The sequence below is a fragment of the Pterocles gutturalis genome, unplaced genomic scaffold, assembly GCF_000699245.1.
Source record: "Pterocles gutturalis isolate BGI_N339 unplaced genomic scaffold, ASM69924v1 scaffold39354, whole genome shotgun sequence".
NCBI classification, from domain to species: Eukaryota; Metazoa; Chordata; class Aves; order Pterocliformes; family Pteroclidae; genus Pterocles; species Pterocles gutturalis.
The window spans coordinates 13357-41096 of NW_010134702.1; the positions used below are offsets into that span (position 1 = coordinate 13357).

At 42.6% G+C, this 27740-nt stretch overlaps 1 protein-coding gene across 1 annotated transcript in view; it reads right to left on the reverse strand.

The window, feature by feature from the left end:
* The window catches only part of LOC104467777 (myosin-10-like), a gene marked incomplete at its 3' end in the record, with an annotated part of 30394 nt that extends 13208 nt beyond the window's left edge, over nucleotides 1-17186 (reverse strand). Inside the window, exons 1-4 of the mRNA XM_010081674.1 lie at nucleotides 17064-17186; nucleotides 7194-7286; nucleotides 2245-2308; nucleotides 516-614 (exon numbers count right to left, since the gene is read on the reverse strand). Of these exons, the coding sequence (XP_010079976.1) occupies nucleotides 516-614; nucleotides 2245-2308; nucleotides 7194-7286; nucleotides 17064-17186 (379 nt within the window). The remainder of the gene's footprint in view (nucleotides 1-515; nucleotides 615-2244; nucleotides 2309-7193; nucleotides 7287-17063) is intronic.
* Between the last annotated feature and the right edge of the window lie 10554 nt (nucleotides 17187-27740).

Below are 27740 nucleotides of genomic sequence, written 5' to 3' on the forward strand. Positions count from 1 at the left end.
GAAAGAGTGGATCAGTTCTCTGAAGTCTGGACCTTCATGCGGCTTCACTTATCACAATCTAACAGAAATTCCCAGGGAAAAAGAGTAGAAGATAACCAACACAGTGCTGCAGGCTGAGGAAAGCTGCAGGGTTTCATGATGTTTTTGGTAAAACAGCTGCTTTTCTACCCAGTTTGAAGGCACGGTCCAGAACAGATAGGGCTGTCAGTGCCAGCCGGCTTTGTCGTTAATCAGCCGGGAGCACAGCAGTTTCGATCCAGCGCCTCCCAGCCAGAGGCTGCCCAAACTGGACTTTGTCACGTAGGAGTCGTTTGCTTGAATGCAACGGTTGTTTGACAGCATGCTTGATAAAAACCAGAAGCTATTTCAAAACAAAGCCACCTGGCTTTTCATCCTTCTTTTCAAACTCCCTGTCTCAAGACCAAAGGATACTTGAAACTCGACTGTACTAACACAGAAATAACAGACCTGGCACGCAGAAGCGACAGGTTTACAAAATGAGATTCTCCACTTACACTTCAGGTGTTCTCCTGCCCCAGCAAGTAGTTGATAGAAGATATGAAACGTCCGCTCATCTTTAGCCTGACGAACAGCACGAGACTTCTCCAACAAGTCTGATTATAACTAGTCAAGGATCTTCTACAATTTCAGTTAAAAACATCCAATGCAAACAAAACTTTCAAAGCAGGTACTTAAGTACTTCAAGACCAAGTAAAACCTTAATAAGTAATGACAGGACTATGTCAAACATGAACTTTCAGTAACTTTAAATGAGAGATTTCAAATTCAGACTGGTAGAAGCCTACATTTAATTCCAGCAAACTCATTTCTTGGATGTTGACCGCCTTTCCCTGCTGCAAGCAGCTGACAATAGTCTGGAATGGGTCAGCTGAAGCCCAAGTGAGAGGAGGAGCTGGCCATTCTTCCTCAATCCCTTCTCAGGTCATAGCTGACTCTCAGTACAAAAACTCAGCAGCTGCTGAACTCGAAAGTACTTTATCTGACGTGCATTTGTCATTTCTCTCAAGCACTGCATTTTTACATACAATCTCCATTGCCTTTAAACAGTTTCCAAATTCAATCTGTGCAGCAGACAGTGTCTCCGTAAGCTGCCATACGCTTTAATGCTATTTAAGTTTTTATTTCTTGATATTCCACATTGTAAAACAAATGTGGGACAGTGATCTGAAGTGACACAGGTTACAAGCAAGGGCGAGTTCTCGTGATGAAGAAAAAATTCAGTAAGAGTTAAGTCCTCCTGTTTTCACAAAGCTCTAGGCAAAAACACTTCATCTGAACTTTCATAAAAGCAAAACCTGCCTTCATTCCTGTGCTGAATGAAAAAAATCATTTATCATGAAAGCATATTTTGCATAGCTATAGATCTTTCCCAGCCTTATTGGGAAATTGTATTTTGTGAAAGTTCCCAACATTCACTGAACTTAATCAGTTTAACTCCCAGCAACAGAATGAAAGCTTAACTGCAGCATTGTTTATTGTATTGTTTACCAAGACTTCAGATTTCATCATTTTATGACCACCCTATTGCTATTCCCCCAGAAAACAGGCTAAACAAACCAAAAAGTCACACACATTCTTTTTAGTATAAAGAAAACAACTTTAGAGAGAAGCTTTCAGTGCAAGTATTTTTACTTGTTCTTACGCAACCATAAATAAAAACGAACCTCAAAGCTAAAACTGAACTGGGCTTCAGCATTAATTGCTAGTAGGTCTTGAGTTATTGAACCTACACTGGTATCGAGAAGACCTAAGCACACAGAAGGTGTCCCAGCACTGCCAGCTCTATCACTTTACAACGAGCATCAACTCCTTCGAGGCAGAGAGCTGCTTTTGCAGTGCTGACAAGAGCAAAACCAAGCTTTTGGCACAACACAGTAGCTCAGCTTCTGATCAGGAAGGCATTTGTTTTCTAGAAAGAAATGTTCATAGAGTAAGCACACTTTAAACGGTTTCTCTATTTAACATACTCTGTTTTTGAGGCTGGTCTGAAAATCCAGCAGATTCCAGAGTGCTAAATTTTGGGGTATCCGATTTCGGAGCACGAGGAAGCACGCTGACTTTGTGATATTTGATCGGCTATTTTGAAACAAAGGATGAGATGGATGTTGCTGAAGGAATGTCGAAATGTGGTAACCTTTCACTGCATTCCAATGAATTCTAGGGTTAAAAGCAAAACAATCGGGAAACTTGCATTTTACAATGATGTGGTATTATGCAGGATACATGTCTCAATGTTGGCCCCAACAATATAACCAGTAACATCAAAGTTAATCCTAATGAATTTGCCCTGTAAAGAGAAGAGATTTTTTTGTAATTACTCATCTTTTAAAATTAAGACAACAATGCTATCGACATAAAAACATAAACCTACTTACATTTGTATAACAAGCATTTCACACAAGTTTAAATTAAATCCTTTCCTTTCCATGTACTCGGCCATCACTCTAACGGAATATGTTACACTGCACACAAGCACTTTCTAAAGATTAAAGAACCAGTATTCTAGATCAGTTTGTAATCCAGACGTACAAGAAAGTTTCCCTAAAGCAAAGCTCTACTTCTCACATTGGCATAACATGCTGTCTAAGATTTGTAGCAACGCTGAGATTTTAAGCACACGCGTTTCTACAGCACCAGTGAGTTCGCTTTATCTGCAGCAATCCCGAAGCTCAGTGTGCTGCCCAGCCTGGACCATCACGCTTCTGTTTCCAAACCCAGGATGGCTGCTCTCTGTGTGCCCTCTCTTCTCTAGCAGTTGTTAAAGGAGGAACTAAGAGAGAGACCCGTTCCTTCCACGTACATCTCCTTTGCTCCACAAAGGACCAAATAAAGAGTGCACATCCCACACACAGAGCAGCTCTTGGAAAGAAAGAGGTTGCAAGTGAATGCATCGGAGTTCAGATATCAGAGCATCCAGTAACCCACTATCAGAGTTCAAACCTCTCGTACCAGTTTTAAACCACATCAGTTCCCCAGTCTGATTTGTCACTTGGCCACAAACATTCCCAACAAGACAATGGGCTCCAGCTTGGAGTTGGACCACTTTCAACAGCACCGTTACTGTATTTCAGGTTTGTGCTCATGAAACTGTTAGTCATTCCCCTGGCTGCAAACATGTGAAGAAACCAGCGGGAATACCCAGTGACTACACTGGGCTCTCTGTTTTCACTGCATCCAATTTCTACACCCCTCTATCCCCATACAAACAGCTTTGGAGACCAGGGACCACCGCAGCAGTTTGCTAACTGCTGTCTAAATCTTTGGTACCTGCACAAAGCCACCTACCAATATGATTTGTAGAAGCTTTCTGAAAGCGCTCTTACAACCAGTATCCAAATCCTCACTTATCTCAACTCTGATTAGTGCCATGGGTGTGTTAAAGTGAATTCCTGTTGAGCAGATTCATTCAGCTCAGGGACTGTACTATTGATTTTCATATGAACTATTCTACTCTACAAGCTTGTAGATTATATATATTCCGGCAATGGCTCGATCTAGTAAGTGTTTCTGGGATGTACTGCCATGTTGCAGACTTACACCGGCACAAGCTGCTGCCATCGTTTCAGATATTGAAGCTTCTTACCAGAACACTCTATCCTTCTCCTCGACTTCCCCAATGAAGCCCATTCAAAGATTTGTGTGCACAAGACCAACTAGGTTTCTCTTCCCAACCGCACCGGTGAATTCAGACAAAGGGCTAACCTACCTGCCAGCCTTACCTTGACTCAGAGCAAAGCAACTGCCCCGTGACCACGGTCATACACCTTCAACTCCAAGTGCTTTCTCCAAGTTTTAAGAAAACCAGTGGAATACTTTCCATTAGCTTCACTGGTTCCTCCCTACTGCTCACTCTGCAGTTTGGTTGGAAAGCCCATGGCACTGAAAGGACCGTGCCAAGGCACAAGGCTTGTTCTCAGGCCGCCCTGTCAGGGACCAGCACCTAAACTCGGATTTCTGAGTATGAAGAAACAGAACACTCTAAGCTCAGCTTGTAACTGAAACATTTATACTTTTTGCTCCATAACGGTTCCAGAAAGCTATATTTACAACTGTCACGAAGAATGAACTGACATTTTACTGAATCTCAGCCAACAGACTAGATATGTAACGCATGTGTCGGCGCCAGCGTGTCAAGAACAGCAGGTGACAACTTCCTACCCAGAACAGGTACCGCAGATCCTTCTTAGGACGTGGCTTGAATTGGCCATGTTACATGTGAAACAAACATGGAGCATTACATAAGGTCTACTCAGTGGCTTTTTCTGATATAATTCAGAAGCATTTTACTCTGTTTCACCGTTAAAAGTTACCTAGTTTCTGCTGTCAAGTTACTAGTTTCATGAATAAAAACAACGGAGAGGAAATGCGTCATTAGACAAGCTGAGACATCACAAGAGGGGACCCACATGCTCCCTGCTTCAAAGTGCAGGCATCACTGAAGTCTATACTAGAGAGATCACTTATCTAGTTAATTCTCTTAAAAGCAAGACCTCCTTTTAGCTAGTACTGGCAAATCCCACTACGAAATCTTTATCAGTTAGCGACTGTAGTGGTGGTCATCTAACAACTGAATCCCGTGTACACTCTCAATCTAGAGCTAAGGACACAGCTTTGTAAAAACCACATCAGACGCTCCCCGCTTCAAAGTGCCAGCATCACTGAAGTCTATACTAGAGAGATCACTTAGTGGTGGTCATCTAACAACTGAATCCCGTGTACACTCTCATTCTAGAGCTAAGGACACAGCTTTGTAAAAACCACATCAGAAGGAAGCATTCAGTTCCGCAACGTGAACTGAGCAAGGCCAGTCTCCCATCCACTGTCAACCAGAAACTTTATTTCCTGAAACATAAGAAAACACTGCCTTTGGTAGAAGGAGAAAAAAAAAAACCCAAACACACATTGATTTGACACTAGCCTTATTTCAGGCACTTGGGAGACAAGGGGGTGATTGGTTGGTGACAGCCAGCATGGCTTCACCAAGGGCCAATCGTGCCTGACAAACTTGGTGGCCTTCTATGACGGGGACTCAGTGCTGGTGGATAAGGGAAGAGCAACTGACATCATCTACCTGGACTTGTGCAAAGGCTTTGGCACTGTCCCGCACGAAATCCTTGTATCTAATTGGAGAGACATGGATTTGATGGAAGGACCACTCGCTGGATAAGGAGCTGGCTGGATGGGTGCACTCAGGGAGTTGTGGTCAGTGGCTCAGTGTCCAAATGGAGACCGGTGACGAGGGGTGTTCCGCAGGGATCTGTATCGGGACCAGGGCTGTTTGACATCTTTGTCGGAGACATGGACAGTGGGATGGAGTGCACCCTCAGCAAGTTTGCCGATGACACCAAGCTGTGTGGTGTGGTGACACGCTGGAGGGAAGGGATCCATCCAGAGGGACCTGGACAGGCTGGAGAGGTGGGACCGTGCAAACCTCAGGGAGTTCAACAAGGGCAAGTGCAAGGTCCTGCACCTGGGTTGGGGCAATCCCAAGCACAAATACAGGCTGGGAGGGGAATGGATTGAGAGCAGCCCTGAGGAGAAGGACTTGGGAGTGATGGTGAATGAGAAGCTGAACACAACCCAGCAATGTAGATGCCCCATCCCTGGAGATGTTCAAGGCCAGGCTGGATGAGGCTTTGGGCAACCTGGGCTAGTGGGAGGTGTCCCTGCCCATGGCAGCGGGTGGCACTGGATGGGCTTTAAGGTTCCTTCCAACCCAAACCATTCTGTGATTCTATCTAATATTATCGACACGTAGGGAACACACTGGCATCTTCATGCAGCATGGTGAAGACTGTCAAGCCTGTACGGACTGAACAACAGCACCTCTCACTTTGTGGGAGGATATATATTTTTTAAGTCAGGTTTTAAAATAGTTACTAAAGATTATTTTTTTCTGCATGAGATGACACCATCTGGAGTTCATTAGACTTGCTCCTTTATAAAAATAGAGCTGGAGCCATCTGAGTGATTATGTTCATGATGGCAATGCAGAGACTTCAATATAATACAAACCAGATGCTAACATCTTTTAGGAAAAAAGTATCTTCATTAAATTAGTACAATCTTTGATGGATTCAAGACGTGTAACAAAGTAGAATTACTGCACAGTGAAACCTGTTGATAATATAAATCCTACACCCAACATATATAAGCATCAAGCAATATTGTAAATAATGTGGCTATAAAATTATCAAAGTTGTATTTCTACAGTACTCTGACCTCCCTTCTTGATTAAAAAGGCTAAGGGATTTAGTCATACAGTTTTCCAGAGTCCTTATCACTGGCGCCGAGTTCATACGTTATAAATTCAAGCAACTGTTGAAACACCAAGGCAGCCAAGAAATCTTTCATTTGTTCTGTAAATTTTAATTTCGTGCTCACAAGAAAAAAGATTTAATACCTCCTATACAGTTTTAAAGTTGTACTAAAAACATCTTTTCCCTGAAATAGGAGACTTTTTTTTTTTCCTTCAAAGGAAGCCTCAAGAAGTGGTAAATAGCTATTCACCCCGAGTTCCACCACTATTTTTAAAACAATGGAACACATCAGAAGTGGTTATCTGCCACTGAAACAGTATATGAAACAGAAGGCACGGACCCAACAAAAACATCAACCAGCTACAAGAATGTCCAACTCCTTGAAGAAGTCATACTGTCTTTTGGGCTCTCCTTCAGTAAAGAAGTCAGACAGAAGGGCATGGGAATTTAGAGAGGGTTTTACATGCAAGTTTTGTGCTTTTTTACAAACTGATTAAAAAACCAACTGATAAACCAACCAATTGATAAAGTCATAGCTATTGACAAGGTGGCCACATATTTAGCCAAATTCCACGTTGATGCCATGCTCCTTCATCCTTTAGAGTAATTCAACGGTAATCTGTGCACACAAGCCACAGTCGAGCTCTACAGCAGTTATGTTTGTTATACTGTGGACATTACTGTAAATTCAAGGATGGCTGAAGTTAGAAATTGGATAAAATTAAAGTAAGTTTCACCAAGAGCCAGCAAGGATACAAGTTCAGTAACTCCAGCACTAAGAGAACCTGAATTCATGGAGGAAAGACAACAAAGAAAGCTTCTGATACTAATTAGCTAAATACCTAAAAAAGGAATTTCTCTGTAAGCAGTAATCCAGATTTACAGACTTTAAAGAGAACAGGAGTAACTCACAAAGCGGGAGGAGTTGTCATTTTTCACTGTCTTTGCATTCCCAAAGGATTCCAGAATGGGATTCGCCTGAAGAAGCTGACGCTCCAGTTCCCCCTAAAAACCACACAAACAGAAAAATAAACAGACATAAGCACAGTGCACGTGCAGTGAGGGGTTCCTATATTCTGCTTCTTCCTGACAGTCATTTTACCCAGGTTGTGGCAGTGGTACCACCTTCAGAAGGGGGTTATTTTCCCCCCCTCACTTCTAAATCCGCCGATAGTCTCCTCCATCCAGTGAAGAATGTGTTTTGGTTTTTCGGTTTGGTTTTTTTTGGTTGTTTTGGTTTTTTTGTTTTAAAAACACACACACATATACACACAGAGCAGTGACCGAACAGGACTTAACGGATGTTGCAAATCATCGAACATGGAAAAGAAAATTCACATTGAGGGCTAATGAAATTAGGCACAGACTTTGAGTGCTTAAGAGAAAAAACAAATTTAACTCTTAAGATTTTAGTGGAAGCTTAAACTTCCTGTTTAGTGATTGGACAATACAGCTACTTCAGAATACCTGTTTCCAAACTTACTCTCAAATCAGTGAAATATTAATTTCCAACCAGGTACACTCATATCGTTACAACATCTCTGACCTGCCTGCACCCGAGAAGCACGCCGGAGTGGCGTCATGGGAACCGAGATCGTTTTCAAATTGCTCAATTCAGCCAACATTGCTCAGTATGTTTAACGCATTTTTTCTTAAATGTTTCTTTAAATTCAAGCCAATGGATGTAGAAATCAAAGTACTTATCTTAAGGAAATTGCACAACAGCTTTTAGAACTGCTGTCCATGAGGAGGTCTGGTAACAAAAGAAGTCTGTGCTGCTTCCATGAGCCCAGGAGGCATGTATGTGCAGAGGAAGCTATGATATTGTCTTCCTGCTCTGAAGGATGGCTTAAAAAAAAAAAAGTGAAGCTGTCTGGAATGTAGTCTCAAAAACTGACATTTGTGTTCATAAACCTGCTTTTTCCAATTATTTATAGCATAGATGAATAAAGGCTCCAGACGGAGCACCAAAGAATGGGAAACCTAAGTCTCTGAAGGCTTCCACATGAGGTTAGTTCTTATACAGGAATTTTTAGAGTTCACTAGTTAACACCTAAAAGAGCCTTTTATTTATATATTGAAATATATTTCAAGTCCTTCTGGAAACTAATGGTTGCTCGTTCTCATGATGTGACATCAAGTTATCTGCTCCTAACTTGTTTACTTCCAAATATATTCCCTTTGGGACTACATAATTCTGAAGTAACTAAAGAAGAAACAAATGTGTGAGTCTCAGCCCAGAGCACCCAGCGCTACTCAGGCCTCGGTGCCTATTCACTGTGTGTCAGGTTTGCCAATGTTACAGTTCTTAGGAGCACTTTTAAATTGGGAAAAAAAATAAAAAAATTAATCTGCATTTGGAGAAAAACTTGAACCCTGTTAAAACCACTATATGCGCATCTGTAATTTAAATTCTAAAAGTTTTCTAAGTAAATGCATCAGAGTGGGAAAGCATTTGCTCACACCATTCCTCCCGTTCCCCTCTCCCCACCGCGCTGTCAGCTCCTGCTGAGACACCAAGGATAAAAACGAGAAGCTTGCTTACCATGCTGTACACAGCTTGAAATAAACCACATTACGTATATTAAACGCAGCAAGCATGTCACAGCTTATATTTCAAATTCTAGCTATTCTGGAAAAGAAAAGCACACCGACTTCAAATTGGACTCCAGAGAACACCGCTGGGCCACTAGAAAGCATCTCGCTGCAGGCACGCTCCGGCCATGCTTTAAAGGGCTTCTGTGTACCCCAACTTTAGTGTCATTTGGTGCAGAGGAACTTCTGCAATGCGCCGTAAAATAAGCTTACTCAAATTCTCCAACTGAATGAAGAAAATTTTACCATTGTGTCTCAGACTTTTAAGAAACCATTCAGCTGGGAGTGAAATTGTGAGAAGGCACAGGGTGCTCACAGCCTGGCAGCCTCTGTGGTTTGCACTCGTATGTAGCCTCCTCGTAGCCATCACTAAGAAACAGCAAACCTCTCACACCGTGTTAAACAGCTTCTGATTTAGTAGTTTTCATTATCAGATGGACTGCTTTACAGCCAAAACCCAACTCTCTCTTTTAGGAGCAGTCAGTGTTTTGGAAAGAGTAGCCATCGAACCAGAACTTGGAAAAAGCAGAATGGCAGTATTGTGGAAAAAGTGAAGTCATGCAATATTTCATGCAGGGAAACGTTAAGATAAGGACAGGTAATTGTCTCAGTTTCAGAAAAACCAGCATCCCAGTGATGGGGTTCGTCGTGAAGCCTGGGTGAGGCAGGGAAAACTACATGCTACTCACATACAACAGGGATCCACTCTGTAGTTCAAAATGACATCGAAACAGAAATGTTAATGATTATGGTTTATGCAGTATCAACACTTCTGGATTAGCACGTTTCCACTGATACATTTAAAATGTTTGCCAACAAATGGTTTGTTTCAACTCTGACATGCTAAACCTAAGCAAAAGGAGGGTTAAACTAAACATCATTCTATTTTTAGAACAGAGAAATTTTTTAGTAAAAACCCTCAGAATTGGCTGGGGTTTGCAAGGAGGAAGGATTGGGTTAAATGCTAACAATGTCTGTTAACTTCTGAAAATGAGACCGTGGGCTCAGACACATGATTGGGTTACAGAGGTTTAACGAGTTACCATACACTAGCAAAGGCATCATAGCTGTCCTTGGGATTTTTTTTGCTTCCAGTATACCGGACCCAACTTAAAGTTTCCTTTATTATTTTCTTTTCCATTACAGTTTAACTTGCACTACAGTCAGCTTTCAGAAAAATGTTCGGGGAAGAATACAACCAGCTAAACTAACTCATGATAGCTTCTTCAGTTACCAGCCTTGGTTACACCATACGGAGCTGTTGGAAAGCTTGTGCTTTATTTAAAAGCTCGTGCCCACGACAAAAAGGCATCACTTACCATATCTCAGGGTAGAGAGTGGAGCATTTATGTTGCATAACACGTGGCAGCAATGGCTTCTCTCTTTCCACAGTCTTACCCCCAATTTCCACCTAGCCCTCCTCTCTGTGCTCCTTCCCAAGTGCTCCATAGCACTGAGAGTAACGCAACTCCTACTCTCCTACAAGAGGGTGGTCTAGAACAGAACTGGCTACTGCTGCCCACGGGAAGAGAGGGATTAGGCGAGCCAAAACCAGGCAGCATTATCTGCACGGCGGCTCCAGCCAACCTGAGGAATCAGAGCAGCTGAAGCTCAAACAGGGAAGTGTTAATTCAGGCAGCAACCCTGAACAGACACCGCATCGCTCACACCACTCATCCTAGAAAGTCAGGGGAAATTATTTCAGGAGATGATTGGTTATGCCAAGCCTTTTACGCTAGAGATCAAAGTCTTTATCAGCTTACCTGAGAAGCTATAAAAATATTCAGACAAAACAGTCCATTAATCAAAATCATTTCATAGCTTCCATTAATCTCTCTTTTATTTAGTACTTTGCTTAATGTTAAAGCAGTGTTCCGCAGTCTCTCAGCGGCACATTAACCAAATACACACGGCGTATCGGAGAAGGTCAGCGGGAGAGAGGGCGAACCTTTGCTTCAGGGCAGAGCAGCACCACGGTAGAGTGGTGGGAAGCGCTTTGCAAGGCTGGGGAACTTGGGAGGTGTTCACTAGTCCACTCTCTCAAAACCAGTTCAATATTGACAAAGCCTCCTATTAGCTGTAGCCTCTACAAGATTTCCCACATGTTATAAATGCAAATTGACAGAAAAGAGAATCATATATATCAGTTTGCCTACATAACTTTAAAAGCATAAAGAAAAACACTTGCCTGATGTTTCACGGGTTTAGGTGATTCGGGCTGTTCATTGCAAACAAACAAATGCATATGTTAGCAAGCAAGCATTCCAGCTGCAGGTTACATCCCAAATTATTCATGTCCATAGGTCTAGTTTAACTACGTACTCACTTCATAAAAACTGTTTAAATTAATTTTAGAAAAGAAGTTATTCGCTTGTCATTGCATGCGCAAAATACTAAAACCTGTGTTTATGCAAAGGACTAATTCCAAATAAAACACAAGATGACGGATGGACCTTGAGGAGCAAGGAAAAGGGGCAATAGTTAAATGACTTGTGCACTGCTTTCCACAGTTTTGCCAAACAACAACAGAAAATAAACCTGCAACACCAAGTAACTTCCCCTACAGCCTTAGACACGGCAAGGTGGTTTTGGATGGATGAGATGATCATTGTTCTTCAAAAATCAAAAAGGTTATGAAAGAACCAAGACAAAAGGAATACTTAAGGAGCGTGGGGTTTTGTTTTTACACTGTGCTTCAAGTATTTAAGAAATGCAAACCTACAACCCAGACAAAAGATTTGCTCCTTTCTTTCAAGAATGACCATCCATATGAGAAGCAGCAAATCTTAAGAAACTGAAAGACCTTCAAATTTTGCCAGGAAAAAGGGTAAACAGAACATAAATGTGATAAAGTAAAATAAAAAACCCTCAAAATTCAAATGTGCAGTTTCTGCAGCAATTTTCAATTCCGTTATTATTTCCCTGGCTCAGTCTGCAAGTTTAATAATCTTGAGTTTCACATCAGGGAGCCTAAGGGGAAAATACTGTGGTGAAACACGCATCCCAGAAATGTTCATACCAAGCCAGATGCACACTTCCCCGTTTATGTCTATTATTTTAAACAACTAGCACTCTTTCTGTGCTGAATAACAGATTTTGCCAGAGGTCTGTAAAGCAGCTGGCAAAGGTTTGGCTTATACAGTTAGGTGATGTGAACTTTGCAAAGCTGCATCATACCTGCTCAGAAAACAACTCAGGCATCTCAAAAAAGGTGAGATGTTTCAGTATGAAACTACCACTCCTTCTGAAATCCCTGGAGAAGGGTAGGTACACCTAGGAAATGAGGAGGCATTTTGTTCGCTTATCTTCAGACGAGACGAACTGCTCTCCCGGGGTGTCCATTTCTGCCCTCGCTAGAAACAGAGCTGAGTAAATCAGACACATATTTAACTTTTCTGTGTTTAAATTAGGACAGTTAAAGCTCATCTGGGAAACCCTCACTAAGGGGAGCCTACCCGAGATCCTGTACTTCAAAACCAATTATGTTTCTTTTGAAATTAATGAAACTAATTAAACAATTTAGTACTGCAGCTACAAAGGCAAACACAGTCACTGAAAGCACCAGTAATTATTTCTGAAGCTTAAAATGGCACCATCGTGAAAGCTGGATTTTAGTGACAGCGGGGCTTTGGGGTGGGAAGGTTTTGGGGAGTGGGTAAGCGAACAAAAGTCTAATTCCATCCATCTGAGCCAGAGGTACATGGTACCAGGATGCCATGGAGGCAGCAGTGGTGGATGGATGCAGTTATTTACAGAACTGAACTACTTCATGTACTACCATGACCGAAAACATTGCTGGTTTCATGTATTTGACCATGAATAGGGGCCAGGTCTGTCCATAGTCTGCAAGTACAGCTGAGAGTATCCCCCAACCTCGTGCAGCCTGTAGAACATTTAAGTTCATGGCAGTCTCTGGGCAGTAAGTGACAAACAGGACTTGTCCTTCTTTCAGAAAGCCACGTATGCCATTTTTTAAAAAATAAATTATTTCTCTATTTTGTACTGACTTCCCTCCCTATCCAAAACCACAAAGTTAGCAAACTACAGCAGAACCCAAGAGGCAGAATTAAGCCCATATTAAAGCAGCTCTAGCATGTGCATTAACAACATGATTTCATTCTTGTGTCTTTCCCAGCAGTTTACAAGTCTCCTTTTCCTCCCTACCCTCCTTGCCTAGCCTGTCCAAAACCCTCTCTAACACATCAGCCTCCTCCCCACACTCACCAGTTACCCACCTTCATTCTCTTCCTCTCCTTTTACTCTAAACAGCCTTTTCTCCACCCCTCCTGAGCCTATAGAAGAATAACCAAGGAAAGGTGAGAGACGCTCCTGTGTGTGCCCTGGGAACATGGGATAACGACCAGACCAACACATACCAGCGTGGGTCACCCTCGGTCTGAGATGCCCAAGCTAAAGCCCAGTGGCTGCCTGTATAAAGCCAGTCCATGCATGGCACAGGTTAACAACTGAACAAACCATCGGTGGAGGCAAAAAAACTCAGATGTACTGTCAAAATTCTTAACACTACCACCCCACTCCCCCCAAATTCTTTCAAGCTCAAATTTGCTGGATGTGAAGCTAAAGCTTTCAGTTACTTACACCAGATACCTTCCATCTCTCCCTCGGTACACACCCACTAGGACTGTCCGTGTGCTACAGACAAGGGCTCAGGCTGGCTGCCATCCCACCATCGGTCGTTAGAGGAGCCTGTGTTATAGCTCACTGCCCAGCCCTTCTGCCTCCCCTCCATTACTTGGCTCTAGAAAGCCCAGTCTCCAGTCCTAATTTAAGGAACTCCCTTAGTCTCACCTAGCTCTGCCAAGTCCTACAATTCCTAAAGCTTCTCGTCTACATTTTTACCATCACCACCTACCCATGCTTCCTACCGCAGTGCCCAAGACAATACCTTCGACATTCTTCGGGATTAAACAGGAAATGAGACAGTGTGGCCACAGATTCGAACACTCAAAAGTGAGGAAATGCTAGCATTAAGGTTGTTCATCGCTCTGATCCCACCCTTTGTGGTTACGATGTGTTATTGACTCCATTTCCCACAGGACCCCAGTCTGAGGACGACACACCAAGGGCTACGCAGGACTCCTCTGTCCGCACAGTCACTAGTTGAAAGAGAAAGAGAAGTCTCATGGACAAGCAGCTGAGTGCCAAACACGATGAGGCTGTCCAAGGGATGGGAAGAGCTCCTACGTGATGCTCCTCACATGAGCCGAGTGTTTCACAACCAGCGCTGCTGGAGAACGTACTTGGTGAGCATCTGGGACAGGGCAGAACATCAGCACTACCCTGGCCCGAGGTGTCAAACTGGGGACTATGTGTGTTTGTAACATTTTTACAGCACTCTGTGAGGCAGAACAGACAAACTTAACCCTGGACTTTAGAAGAGTGTTGGGAAGATAATTATTCATTCATCAGCGTACAAATTGCTTCATAAAAAAATCCATGCAGCACTCAGAGCCGTCTCAGTGATATGCATGTCACTGATAATTATTTGGAACAGGATGGATAAAAATAAATCCATGACTAGCAGCTTATTTATCTTCTCTGTGCACAGAATAATGCAAAGGTTGTACACGTGGGTACCGTGGATCACCACCAGCCCTCTGCAGTTTTCTAAAAACAAGAATAAATTAGGGCTGTATATACAAACCCAATTCTGACACTTCCTAACTTCTGAGTGTTAGGCGTTTAGGTTAGACATTCCTGGTTTGCAATATATAAATAACAATGAATTGTTACAGAACAAGGGAGACTCATTTGTATTTTCAAAACTGTTTTGGTTACACATTCTGCATTTTTCATAAATATACGCTTAATTCAGTTCTTACTATGGCACTGTGTTGAATGAATGCACAATCGAAGTATGCAACTTTTATTCAGGACACTACCCTATCCTCTTTACTGTTCCTAAACTATATTTTACACAAAGAATAAAAACTTCTCCAGTCTTCATCATAACAGTCATTGATGGTTCATGAAGCAGAGGATCTACAACAACCATCTTTCAAACTCTTTTGAGATGAACACCACCATCCCAACTGCTTACACTGGTTAAGTAGAGAATTAAATTGCAATGGAACCAGGGATTGAAACGGAATTAGCCAACGCTGCACTAAAAAGGGCAACTCACCCTTCCCTTCACTGCTCTTTTCCACCCCAGCTTTCCCCTTTCTCTTCTGTGCCTTCTTTTCATATCAGTGACACAGCCAAACAATAAATAATGGAGGAAACTTGTTTTGTTTAAGGGCAGATGGACTTTTTTAAGAACACCAGTTTGAGCCTGCATCAGTCTCCAAGCCCAGCGAGTGGCCACAGGAGTTACTACCATGACAAAGCTCAAAAAGGGGCAGAGGCACCGGCACAAAGAGCTCATAGAAACAGCATGAGAAAGGCCAACCAAACATGGAGTACTTTTTAAACAGTCATAAACAGGGCTTGGAGCGGTTAAGCACTGGAACAACTTTGCAGAGAGGCTGCATAAGCTCCATCCCTCAAGCTTTTCAAAACTCAGCTTTGCAAGGTCTTGGGCAATGCAATCGGAGTTGGAAGGAAGGCACACTTTGAAAGGAGGCTGGACAAGGCGCTTCCCAAAGTCTCTTTCAACTGGAGGTATTCCAAGTTCTCAATAGTATATTTAGAAGTACTTGGTACAAAACCTGCACAATTCGCTTCTCTGCCTAATTCCCTTCTCCCCCAGAAAGCTCTAAGCAATGTTACACCTGTAGAAACTGAAAAAAAAAAAGGGGGCAAAAAAACGCTGGCTTTGTTTTGTTCCAGGCTGCACAGCGGTAAAGCCAAGAACATTCATAAATCAAAACCCACATAGAAAACCAATTCTGCTGGATGACGTTCTGATGGATGTGCCTTCCCCAGAGCCACGGATTCTCCCAACACATGGCAATGCCACGAACATCCACCTCACACTGCTGACACCTGCTCATAAGAAACTCCCTTCTAAGGCGTAACTGCTGCGGACACAACCTGCTGCACACTCAGACTGCATGAGAAATAACAAAGACTCATTTTGATGTTTTCTGTGTGATAAACCAGCAACAGTTTGAATAAGGATCACCACACAGGGTCACGTTATCTGCTCTTGATTAGAGCAAAGATTCGAGTTTCCCCACACACTTTACTAGATTTCTCCAAATCCACCTGCAGAGAAATCTTTCCTTCTCTCCCACTTCAAACCCTTGCCTTTTTTATTTTTGTTTCTTCACAGATTGGTCAAAAGTCATCTCCTGTTTTTCCAGGAGTCCGAGTCTTAACACATTGAAAAATATCTTAGTGTTAAGTGCCATGTGCTAGAAATGACAGAAATTGCTGCTGCTAAAGTCAGATGGCCTAGTTTGAAAGCTTCCCACCACCGCAGACACTGCGGTACGACCGGAGAAAACAGGCGCACACACTAGTACTGACTATAGCGAGCCACTGCCTTGGGAGCAAGCCGAATTAATACTTCACTGCAAAGAGATCCAAGCCCTCGTAGCAATAGGCATCCAAACCCATTCATAGTTTTTAAAGCAAAGAATTGCTAAAAATTCAGTGCAAAGTCTGAAGTCTGGCGGTAAATCTGAAGAAAGTTCTACATAAAGCAGAGTTAGGGACAAGTCACCAAAAACCTCGAGATTCTCCAACATAAAAGTGTATAAGCTCTTGCCCGCAATGTATTAAAATCTGCGCTTTTCATTAGCTGCCCATTTCTCAATATAGCAAGCCTACAGCAGGTTTTAAGCTTGATGACTTTTCCCATCTCCAAGTTAATCTTTGAAAGAGCGGAAAGCTTGCTCACAGATACCGTGCTGACAACTGCATCTAATGGGAACTACACTCACTAAGAATTGCCCAAGTTAATTACATTTTTGGAAAATGGAGATTTACTGCATCAGAAAGCTTTGATACTGTTTCAAGTTACAATGTTTGCCTTCACTTTTAAATTAATTAGAATTAAAGCCTTTAATTACACAACAAGTTAAACAGATAACACTAACTGGAAGTTTTGATTTAACTGCTCATTTCAGCCACTACTATAGAGAAAATAACGGTTGGTTGAGACAAAATTACATGGATTACATTATAGCTTATCTTTAATTAAAAAAGGTGGGGGTTTTTAATGCAAAGATGTAGCTTTCAAAAAGAGCAATAAAGAAATGAGAAAATATCCCAACTTACAGGAATATTATGGTCCTTTCTTCCTTTATGGGAGGAAGCAACATGAGCAAGGTATTGAATAACCTTCTTAGTGTTTTCAGTCTTCCCGGCACCAGATTCACCTCTGCAAAACATTTCAGACATTTTCCTCAAAATTAATTTTCAACAACTTATCAATCCTTTGTTTACAGCAACCTCATTTCATTCCATTTATGGCTTTGACTATGCAACAGACCTTCACTAACCACCTAAAACCAAAAGCACAGATGTCACAGGGAACTACAAGGTATTTGTTTAAAATACTTTCTTCAACCTAAAGATCTCCTTAGCATTAAGATGTTGATATAATGCATAACATTAGTTTGATTAAAAGCTTTTGACTATATGCCTGAACTCCTTTGTTACCTTAAGTAACAAGAAACAGACTTGTCCTCTGCCTCGATCACAAAGCCAGAGACAGAATTTTTCAGAGTGCAGATACCTATATATTATTTTTTAAAAATCATTATATATATACACACACACACTTTTATATTTAGCACCACTTTAGTATATTTTATATTCCAGGAGCTGGTTATTAGAATTACCAAGTTGATGGAAGCATTCAGTATCTTTAGAAGCCAGTTTCAAAGTCCAGTGAAATATATTTTAAACAGATCCTTTGCTCTGCTCAGACTCTTGGCTAGTTTTAAAATATATTTATGGCCACAGGGCTACACGAAGTTATTAAGAAATGAATTTATTAGCGCACAGTGGTACAATCCGCAGATCAATAAAGACACCAAAAGCACATTTCATTTGAAGACAGAGGCAGATTTAAAGCAGAATGTGTTCAGACAGAATTTATTGCAAGGTTTACATGTGGGATATTCTAGGCAGGAAATGTGACCAGGTTCACATCACAGCCATCACAAATTATGTTACTACAGCTCTTTTTCTTTTTTTACAAACTTAGGTCTGGTCTTCAGATAAATCCACACATCAAAGGGATTACCAGGTCTCACTGAGCCATGATTCAATGGCAGTGAACTACCGGAGAAAGATCCCATTTGGAGTGAGCCAGTGACTGCCACCAGCAGCTCTGAAGCGCGTGAAGCTGCAAAGGATCTTATTACGGGGATTTGCGTGGAAAGTACTGCCGTCAATCAGCAGTTGTTCAGAATTTAAAGTCTGGAAGGCAACTACTTTGTAAGAATGACAAGTACACATTTTGGGTGCTTGCATATTTCTCAGCTGAGATACTTATAATGGAAATGTTGCTTTACCAGGGGGATTTAAGCACATTCTTTCTCAGTCTTCATGAATACCTTCCTCCACCATGCTGCATACCCCAGCTTTGTGGCTAGGCTGCATTTATTTAGGGATTTAGTACCTGCACCTCTTGACCAGCAAGGCAGCTTAGCAGCATCCCTATCCTCACATTACACTGAACATCTGCAAAAATGAGACAACACAGCACTCGCAATTTTAACTTTGCATATACAAAAAGGATATTACCCCAGAGTTTCAAAGAGAACAGACTCTAAACCAATCCTATTTCTTCTTACCTTCCAGTCCTCTTAAATCATGGAAACCCCCCGGAGCACGGCACTAGCAGGGGTGACCGCTTGCTAAATGTGTGCTGAGTACGCGCACTGCTCCAGCCACCAAGTAACGGGGGCTGGAAAAGCTCCCTCCCAGCAGCTTAGCAAACTCACCACAGAAGAGCAGCCTGCTAGGGCTGGGTACAAGGTCTGGGTGAAACAGATTGTCTCTTTGACCTGACAGAGCCCCTAGGTTTGTGGGAGAAAACTTTTAACTGAAAACACTGAACAAAATGATTCTGCAGACAAGCTGTGGGACGTTTATCACGGCCTCAGTTACCAAACTGTGACCTGCCATCCGGGAGGCTGAACTAAGGCACCGGCTTTCACTGATGGCACCTACCACTCAGAAGCGGCTACCTCATTCTGTCTAAAACCATTTCTGTTCCATTTTTCCTCAGAAGACAACAAACACCATTGGAAAATAATACAGGATGTGAAAGATTAGAAATCACTGTACTCAATTACTCCAAACTTTCCAGGTGACTACGGTAGCTTTGCTCATTGCAGGGAAAAACTTGGAAGGTATTACCTGAAGAGCTGGTTACAAAGCAGATTACTCTGAGAATTCGCTAATGGATAACTGGGTTTCCTTTTTGCCAAGATACCATCAATATGCAACACAGAAACCGGGTGTACTTTGGGAATGCTGCAAGTGGAACAACACACTTTGACTCTTAATGAAAAATTCCGTTTCTGCCTGGCCCAGAGTCACCACATGCAAGAGAAATGTGAAGACTGATAAGCAGAAAAAAAGACCTCAGACACCAATTCTTGCTCCCCCAGTCTTTGGTTCTAGTTTCCCCTTTACTACAGTGTTTACATAAACATAATTCATGACTATAAGCAATAATAAAGGCAGTCATGCCTGTTTCTAGACGTGTATTAAAATATCTTTAATGCAAAACTATTCCAGCAGGTAAGAGAAGCAAGAAGTGCAGCAAAATATACATTTACATTTTAAAACAATACAATTTGTTCTTATTGTCATCAGAGCTTGGGAATGCATTATTAGCTGTGCCTTTAAAACTCAGTAAATAATCTTTTCTGTCAAATTACAGAAACAAAGTTTATTAATTTTTAAAGGAGGTAAATCTACTCTGACATATCCAGCAAAGAGAAAATAGTACCATAAATACAGCCCAGATGTCGACTTCTAGAAGGGGAGCGCGGAGCTTTCACAGAGTCTGCTATCAGCAGGTTTTTCTGGCGCACACACCAGTAAAGCTTCATACAGCACAGGAAGGTCAAACGCTTGCAATACATTCCTTTTGTTAAAAAGCCCTTAAATCTAATAGTGGGGTTTTTTTTAGAGAAAGTCTTTATGCAAGTTCTCATTCAAAAGCAACACTAATGGATGTTATCATCCTCGTGCTCCTCTCCCTGGAGCTTACAAGTATGCCAGCTATTTCCTGCAGGATCCAGTGTTAGATAGCTCTGCTGCCACGTACTCTAAAAGAATTAGAAGATTTAGGATAAAGTCCTTCTCAGTTACAGAAATAATGACATCTGCGTACTACGGTTCTTTCCCAGGAGTACAAAACACATGAATTATAAAAATAAATTTCAATCTTCTACCTCTATCAACCTGCCCAAAAAAGGTAAACTTCTAGAAACACTAGGTACAATATTTATGGAAAGGCTATCATGAAGCTAAAGATTAACTTTTTCAAAACCTTGTTTTAATACAGCTCAATTAATATGTTACCATAAATTAAACAACTAAAACCCTTGGCTGAGATCCTAACCTTACTTCAGTCAATGGGCAGCTTCGCTTAATGACTTCAGTAGGGTCATAATTTCACCTCCTTTATTTCAGTCTCAACTCCACTACTAACAGAAACAAAACCTTATGCGACGGAATTGAAACGCTATCACAGCTCCAGCCGTGGGCTGTGCCAAACGGGGCACCCAAGCCAACCGTCTCTAACAGCCGCACGTTGGAGGTATAAGGCTATCCCACCAGTTTACTCGGGGATCTCTCCCTTACAAACTGTGTCGCAGAGACAGGTCAAAGAAGATCTGACTGTCACTGGTAAATGTACACAGTACCTGGAGGTGAAGCACTTCTCCCTGGAGCAGCAAAGCTGCTGCTTTGAAGCAGCTTCAAGCGCATTTAAAATAGGAAAAGCTCAGCCAGCATCAGCACACTGAAGTTTTGACATGGCTTTAAATTCACTGCATGTAAAGCTACAGCATCATTTTCAATAAAGGAAAATACTCTTCAGGCAAATGTATCTCAGCAACAATTTGGTTAGCAAAGATTAGTGACTGACTTCTCAACCAGCTGCAATTCTTTTTTTTTTTTTTTCCCCCAAAGCTACTTTAGCCCAAATCTTGCACAGAAGTAAAAGGCATTTCCTCTGCTGAGAAGATTGCCAACTAGAAAACAGACAAAACGAACATAGCGGGAGATGACCCGCAGGTCCCAGAGCAAACAGGCAACGAGCAGGGATGGGACCGGCCCTCTGCCTCCCAGGGCAGCAGCGTGCTGTCCCCGCAGGGCCCACCTGGGAAAGACCTGTTCTAAGGGGAAACACGGCTCTGAAGGAAAACCGTCGTGAAACAGTCGCTTTTCCTATTGCCAAACAGGTTTGAAGCACCTACACACCTTACTGTCACAGTTACAGCACTCAGCATGGCAGGAGGCAGCACCACCACCTCCTCCTGAAGCGGCAAATGAGTTTCTGGCTTTTGGGGAAGTCAAATTAAAGCTGCTGCTCACTGAAGTCCCACTGCAAGGGCTGGCACCCTTCTCCCACCACGCAGCCGGCTGTTCATTTCACCAGCAGAGGGGGGCTACGCAGGACACAGACACACACGTACAAAGCAAGCTGCGGAACTCAAAGACACTTTTTCCATCTTGCTGCCTGTGCACAAAGGCTCTACTGCAAGCGGACAATATTTGTGAAGATAAACATCTGGAATGTATTAGGATGGTCAGATGCAGTTAGTGTCATCTCTCCCATTACAGACCATCTCTGTGATTTAAATTACTGAAAAACTAACCAAACAGGCCAGTATTTTCCACGCTGGGAGCCTGGATCACTCAAACCTTTGCTCTGCCCTAGGAGTTTCAATCTGTTTCTAAGGTCCTTTCCAGCCCTAACCGTTCTATGATTCTATGATTCCTGATCAGCAGCAAGCTCTGGGATGAGGAGTTCACCTAGAAGCAGAAAGTCCTTCTGCGAAGGAGAAGAGGCAGCTCCACCCTGGCCCCTGGGCAAGTTCTCCTCAGTGCCCCATCTCCCAAGACACAGGAATCCCGACCGGCCACTCACAGGTCCTGTGGCCAGCGATTTCATACAAGGCAGCCACTTATAAAAGGCACCAAAACATGAAAGTATGCACTTAAATTGTTTGTGGGAGAAAGTAACTGCGTAAGTAAGAGCCCCAACAATGGTCTTTTGTCCTTGTCACAACAGCAGTTGCAAAGAACAGAAGAGACACTTATTCTCAGACACAACTGAGCAGATCTTCTGCCAGCTGCAAATTACAGATATTTATAGTCAAAAGCTGTAATTAAAAGGATGTCTTAATCACCTGGCTAATTTTCTGAAGCAAAGAGGTATAACTGATAGTTTGGACTACCGCAGGAGAGTCACTAATTGGCTTTACTATTTACAAGGCTGCTTTATGGCTCCTTCATTTCTCTCTAGATGCTTCACATCATCTCAACACCAGTTGTCTAGGGAATGTTACAAGCTGGACTCCAGCCAGAGGTTGTATACAAAAATGCTTGGTATTTGCCGCTGTTGTCCTTTAATAAGCAGCCTCTATTCCCTCCACACCCCACCACTCCTACTGAAGCCAATGCAGATTAGATATCCTTGTGCGGCTGCAAGCATCTGCTAAATGACTGTTTATCGAGCCCAGGCTCAGTTTTGAGAATACCATAAGCTTGTGGTAAGATTCTCCAATTTAGAACATACTAGCTTAAAAAAAAGTGCGGCGCAGCACATTTTCATTTTTGACTTTCCAAAAGTCACCTTGCAGATAAGACACAAAGCCAGGAAAGGTTTGAATAGTTCCCAGATTCCTAGTGTACCGCAACAGAAATGTCTTCATCTTGGTCATCTGGCACGGACAGACAGCAATAATCAAAGAGAAACAGCAAAACTTAACAAAACAGCAGCAGCTACAGCTTCTCAAAGAAAAAAAGAAGCCTGCAAAGCAGTTCATTACAGCTTCCTATCTTACAGAAATGAAAAAGTGTGCAGTGCATGTGGCAAAGTTAGCACCACTCTTCTGTCATTGATTTCCTATGGATGCTGGGTTAACACAGGCTGATAAAGTACCAGCAGGAACATGAAGTTGCTGGAACTACACATATTTTCATTTTTTTCCAGCACACTAAGAACTTGCAGTCAGAAGATCCTAAAGAAGTTGTTATTTGCACACCAACTAAGGGGGAGTGATTAGATGGAAGTTAGTTAAGTCTAGCTTCCCAGAAAACTGCTGGTTTGGCGGTTCTTTGCTTTTGATTGAAAGCTTGACGAACAGAGCAATAAAGAGCTCCAGCACCCTCGCTAACAATTTGTCAGTGGTTAACATCCCAAGATTAAACCATCCAACTTCAAAGCTGAGAAGAAATTATCACCATTGTTGTTCATTCAGCTCCTCCCATCTCACCATTACCCAGGTGATAACCTGGCTTTCACCAACACCTGATAATTGTTCAATGAGTTCAGGAACCCCAGGTGTACCCACCTGTGCGTATATTTGGGTTTTTCAGTCGGTGAAAGGCCAAAGGGCACATAAGAAATCACATCACTACTACCTGAGGAAACCAGGGTTACACCATGGAGCAGAGAGTCCCTTTGGACAGGGGAAAAATTACTTTTGGTTCACTCTGAGAAAAGCCTCTCTCTAAGTAATTTCATCAAAAAGTTTCTCCTACAAACCCTGTCCCTGGGGCTCACGTACTAACCAACGGAGAAGGCCAGACATGGTTGGGGGAGCACAATGAAACAAATAACAAAGACCAGAGGAAAGGAAGTCAGTGCATCAGCATCCATAAGATTATATGCCACCAACTCAGAATAACGCTCTAGACTAGTCTCCTCAGCAATGCAATTGGCTCTATTCAGTTCCTTAACAGATGGAGAGTGGAAAAAGGGAAGAGAAGAGACGGTAACAAAAAGGGAGGAAGGTAGCACACCACTTGATGTCCTGAGAAAACTCTCATTTCTACAGCAAGAGCAGGAAGTCATCTATTTCATCAAGTCTGGCCTGGAGAACTGAACGACCATCAGCTGGCAATCTGAGTAATACTGTCCTGAAAAACCAGCTTCCCTGTCAGGTGAAGGACAAGATGTTCTGCTGAGACAAGCATCCAGAGAATGCAGCAGCAGGGTTTTGGTGTTTTTTGTTTTGTTTTGGTTTTTTTGGGGTTTTGTTTTGGTTTTTTCCCCTCCCACTTTTAAGTTTGACTTTGAGAAAATATTACTAACTTTAAGGTCACCAGTTTATGCAAAATTCCTCATCTTTAGGGAATGTCAGACCCCAAACTCCTCATGGAGCCTCAGCAGGTGATGAAGTTGAGACACAAAAATTCCAAGTAATCCCACTACCTTTGAAATAATGAGACATGGCGAGAGGCACGCTTGGAGAACCATCTGTCAGGCTAGCCTGCTCCCCACGGTGCATTTAGATGAATGCCTGTATCTGCAGCGTTTCAATGGAACACAGGTTATTCTTCAGCACAATTCTTTTTGACGGGAAGGAAAAAAAAATTAAGAGCATTCTCAGCAAACTGTATTCCTCAAGAAGTTCCACCTGCATGCACCTTCTCTCAACAGGTACTGCCTGCACACTGTCCTGGCATGCAAACGATGACTTCTCTACAAAACGCTGAACCAACCCGGATCATTGGGCACTGCTCATCCTGAGGCAAAATGAGAACAAATCTCCAAGTGTCTACATAATATCTGAGATAAGACATTCTTTAATGTAGTTTCAAACTATGTTAGAAAATCCACTAAATAACACCCTTGCAGTTTCATGACATGTCTGGACACAGCTAGCTCTTTACTGGAATGAGGACTGCATGAAGGCAACTGCAGTCCTTGCAGGGGAAACAGATTGGTATTTCCTGAAGATCTGGACAGGTAAAGACTAGGAAATAGCTTCAACCCCTGATTTAAGTTGCATACTTTCATACTTCGGGTAAGAAATACCATGTGTACCAGATATAAATCAGGATTCAGTTGTCTATTGAGTCCAGAAGGATCAAAAGCTTAAGGTCATCCTGCAGGTGAAGTAATAACAAAATTGGAGACAAGAGGGTTTGAAGGTTTTCCAAGGTAAATATGAATGGATCAGACATCCCCCAAGTTACAACCAAACAAAGGAAGGCATCTGGAAAAAGCAGAGAGATAGTCTTTGAAGAGGAAGAACTGAAACCAAACCCAAAGGCTTGAAATAAAACCAACCTTACACCTAAGAATGCCCTTGAGAGCTGCACTCCTGGCTGTCATTAAGAAAAAGTGTCTGGATCCAGAGACCTGGTAAGGTGTCGAATACAATTACTTGAGAGCTGACCTGGCCCCCTACTCTAAAGGCAATGGAAGGTAAAAACCCAGGAAACTTGATCAACTAGAGGGAAGAAGAGAGAGATGAAGATGCTAACCAACAGACCTTCACTGAGCAACAGGAGAGGCTTATCTCCAGGATGGACATAAAGACAATGATGGTCAAGGCAGTGAGGGACAGGGGAGTGACAAACACACCACAACCGTCCACTCATCTAAGCACACAAGTCAAGGGATGTCTTCTTTCTCACTAGCTAGCTTGAACCACTCTTACTGGAGAAAAAGTATTCTGAGGACTTTCAGCTCTACTAAAGACTAGGGTCAAACCGGTGGTCTAGGTCCTGAGATGACAAGTCTGGGATGAGAAGATGTCTCAAGCCTTTTATGAACTGCCAAAGGAGTTCCTGGAATCACCTCCAGTGCGGTTAAGACACACTCCTTCCACCTTATTTACTCCTGCCTTAGCCTAAGACCTGTAAAACCAGTGGCATGGAAGGGAAGCACACGCAGTTTACCTTTTCACCATAGAGTCAGCAACGCAAAATAGAGTCCTGGACACTAGCCCACCCTTGATCAAAACACACGAGACCTTCTGGCCTGCTACACAAGGGAGTTTGCCATGGCCTTGTCCCACTCAGGAGGGGATTTAACCTCCCAGGCAGCCAGATGTCAGGTACTGAGTTTACAATGCAAACCTGACACAAGAACACAGCTCTCCCACGAAGCCCTGGGGCAAACCACATTTGGGACAGTACCCCAGCCGGCAGCTCTCCTTACAGGCTGTTTGTTCAAAAGATACATGCAGGAGAATATGAATGGTTCTGATGGCACTTCTCTCTGAACTTGACACAGCTGAAAAGCAGCCTAAAACAAACCTGTTTTAAGAGAAAAGTGTTTATTAACCTGAACAGCAGTCTGGTAACCCCTGCTATCCCTTTTTATAGTCAGCATTTAAATGGTGCTGATGGTTACAGAACATGAGCAAGATCTCCTGAGCTATGGTGGAACTTTGGTGTTCAACTTCAATATAACAGAAACACCTTGGATCCCAGCACCTATCACATCATGTGTCTTCATATTCTCAAAAGGTAAGACCTAGACTGGATGTTCTCTGGTCCCATACACGCAGTTTGGGGATACAATGTCTTACCCTTCATAATTCTGAGGCCACAGATCTGTCTACATTAATCTGGGAAATTCGTATTTCCTTGTAAACCATGTTCAGTGACATTTACCTTTTTAACCTCGTTTTTCTTTACGTTGCAGTGTAAGTACTTCAGTAAGAAACACAAGTTAAAGCAGCAAGACAGCCAGCAGACCTTGGAGTCTGTTGTTCAGAAACTCAGCTTTGAGACTGTCACACTTCTGTTAAGCCTTCAACACTGGTACAACCAAGACAGTGAATTAAAGGCAGCAAAACCTGTGCAGTGCCATGGCACTAAGAGTTTCAATACTTAGTTTTGTGATACGATTCCAGGACAGTGTTGAAATCCTTCAGAGAGGTATTGTTCACTGCCTCTTAGCACCAGCTTCTGATATTTTCCACGGTGCAGTGGATTTGTCATCAAGCATTTTACATATCCAACAAAAGACATGAACTCAGGGGCATCTCTGAGGCTTTTAAAATTAGGACTATGTCCAAAGCAGTCCCCAGCAGCTCCAGACTCCAGTACTGGACGTGGTCGCATTCTCCTGAGGTCTAACTGTAAGGAAGTGTGTCCATTCCCCACCCCTCACCATCTGGAAGCAAGATTCTCTCTGCAGATGGATGTACAGCAAGCAGCTTATCAACTGCCTAGCCAAGCTGTAGAATCTGTCACAAGATCCACATATTTCGTGTTGAAGTGTGCTGTACTGGACATAAACCAGGGTTCAGTTGCTTATCCAGTGCACAAAGATCGAAAGCTTATGGTAACCTTACAGGTGAGGTAATAATAAAATCAAAGGCAAGAGAGCCTAAAGGCTTTCCAGTTTGCAAAGAACAGATCAGGCATTCACCAGATCGTGAAGCACTGCCATTCCCATCTTTGTGGTCTTGGCTGACCATGTAAAGGAGTGCAAAGTTCATGCATATGCACAAAACGTGAAGCTACTTCAAAAAAATTCACCTGAGGCAAGCACATACTGTCGAAGCATCCACAAACACGCAAGAACAAAGCATTTCTTCTCAGGCTGGGATTCCATCCCTGCTTTGAGGGCTGTTTTGTACATTGCACATGAAGTAGTCATCACATGAATACTGAAGTCCTACCAAAAGCAGGGACCACAGAGCTAGACAAGCCTGTGTTAACTGGATCAGCTTCTATCTTCAGTGCAGAGCTGTACTTGCTTGTGTGTCCTTGGGCCCCATGAATCTTGTATTCAGTATCCATAATTCAAAAAAGTGTGGCTTGAAAGGATCCACCTTCAGTCTCAGAATCTGATCGTTACGGCACTTTTGTAGGAAGCAGAAGATGATTTGAATCTCTTCATGTCAAGAAGGAAACTGAACCCAGGTCTCTTCTTTCCAGCAATTAATCTAACCATTGAGCTATTTCAGGAAGCAGGCATCCTCACAAACTATGGCCTCAATGCAGCTGGTA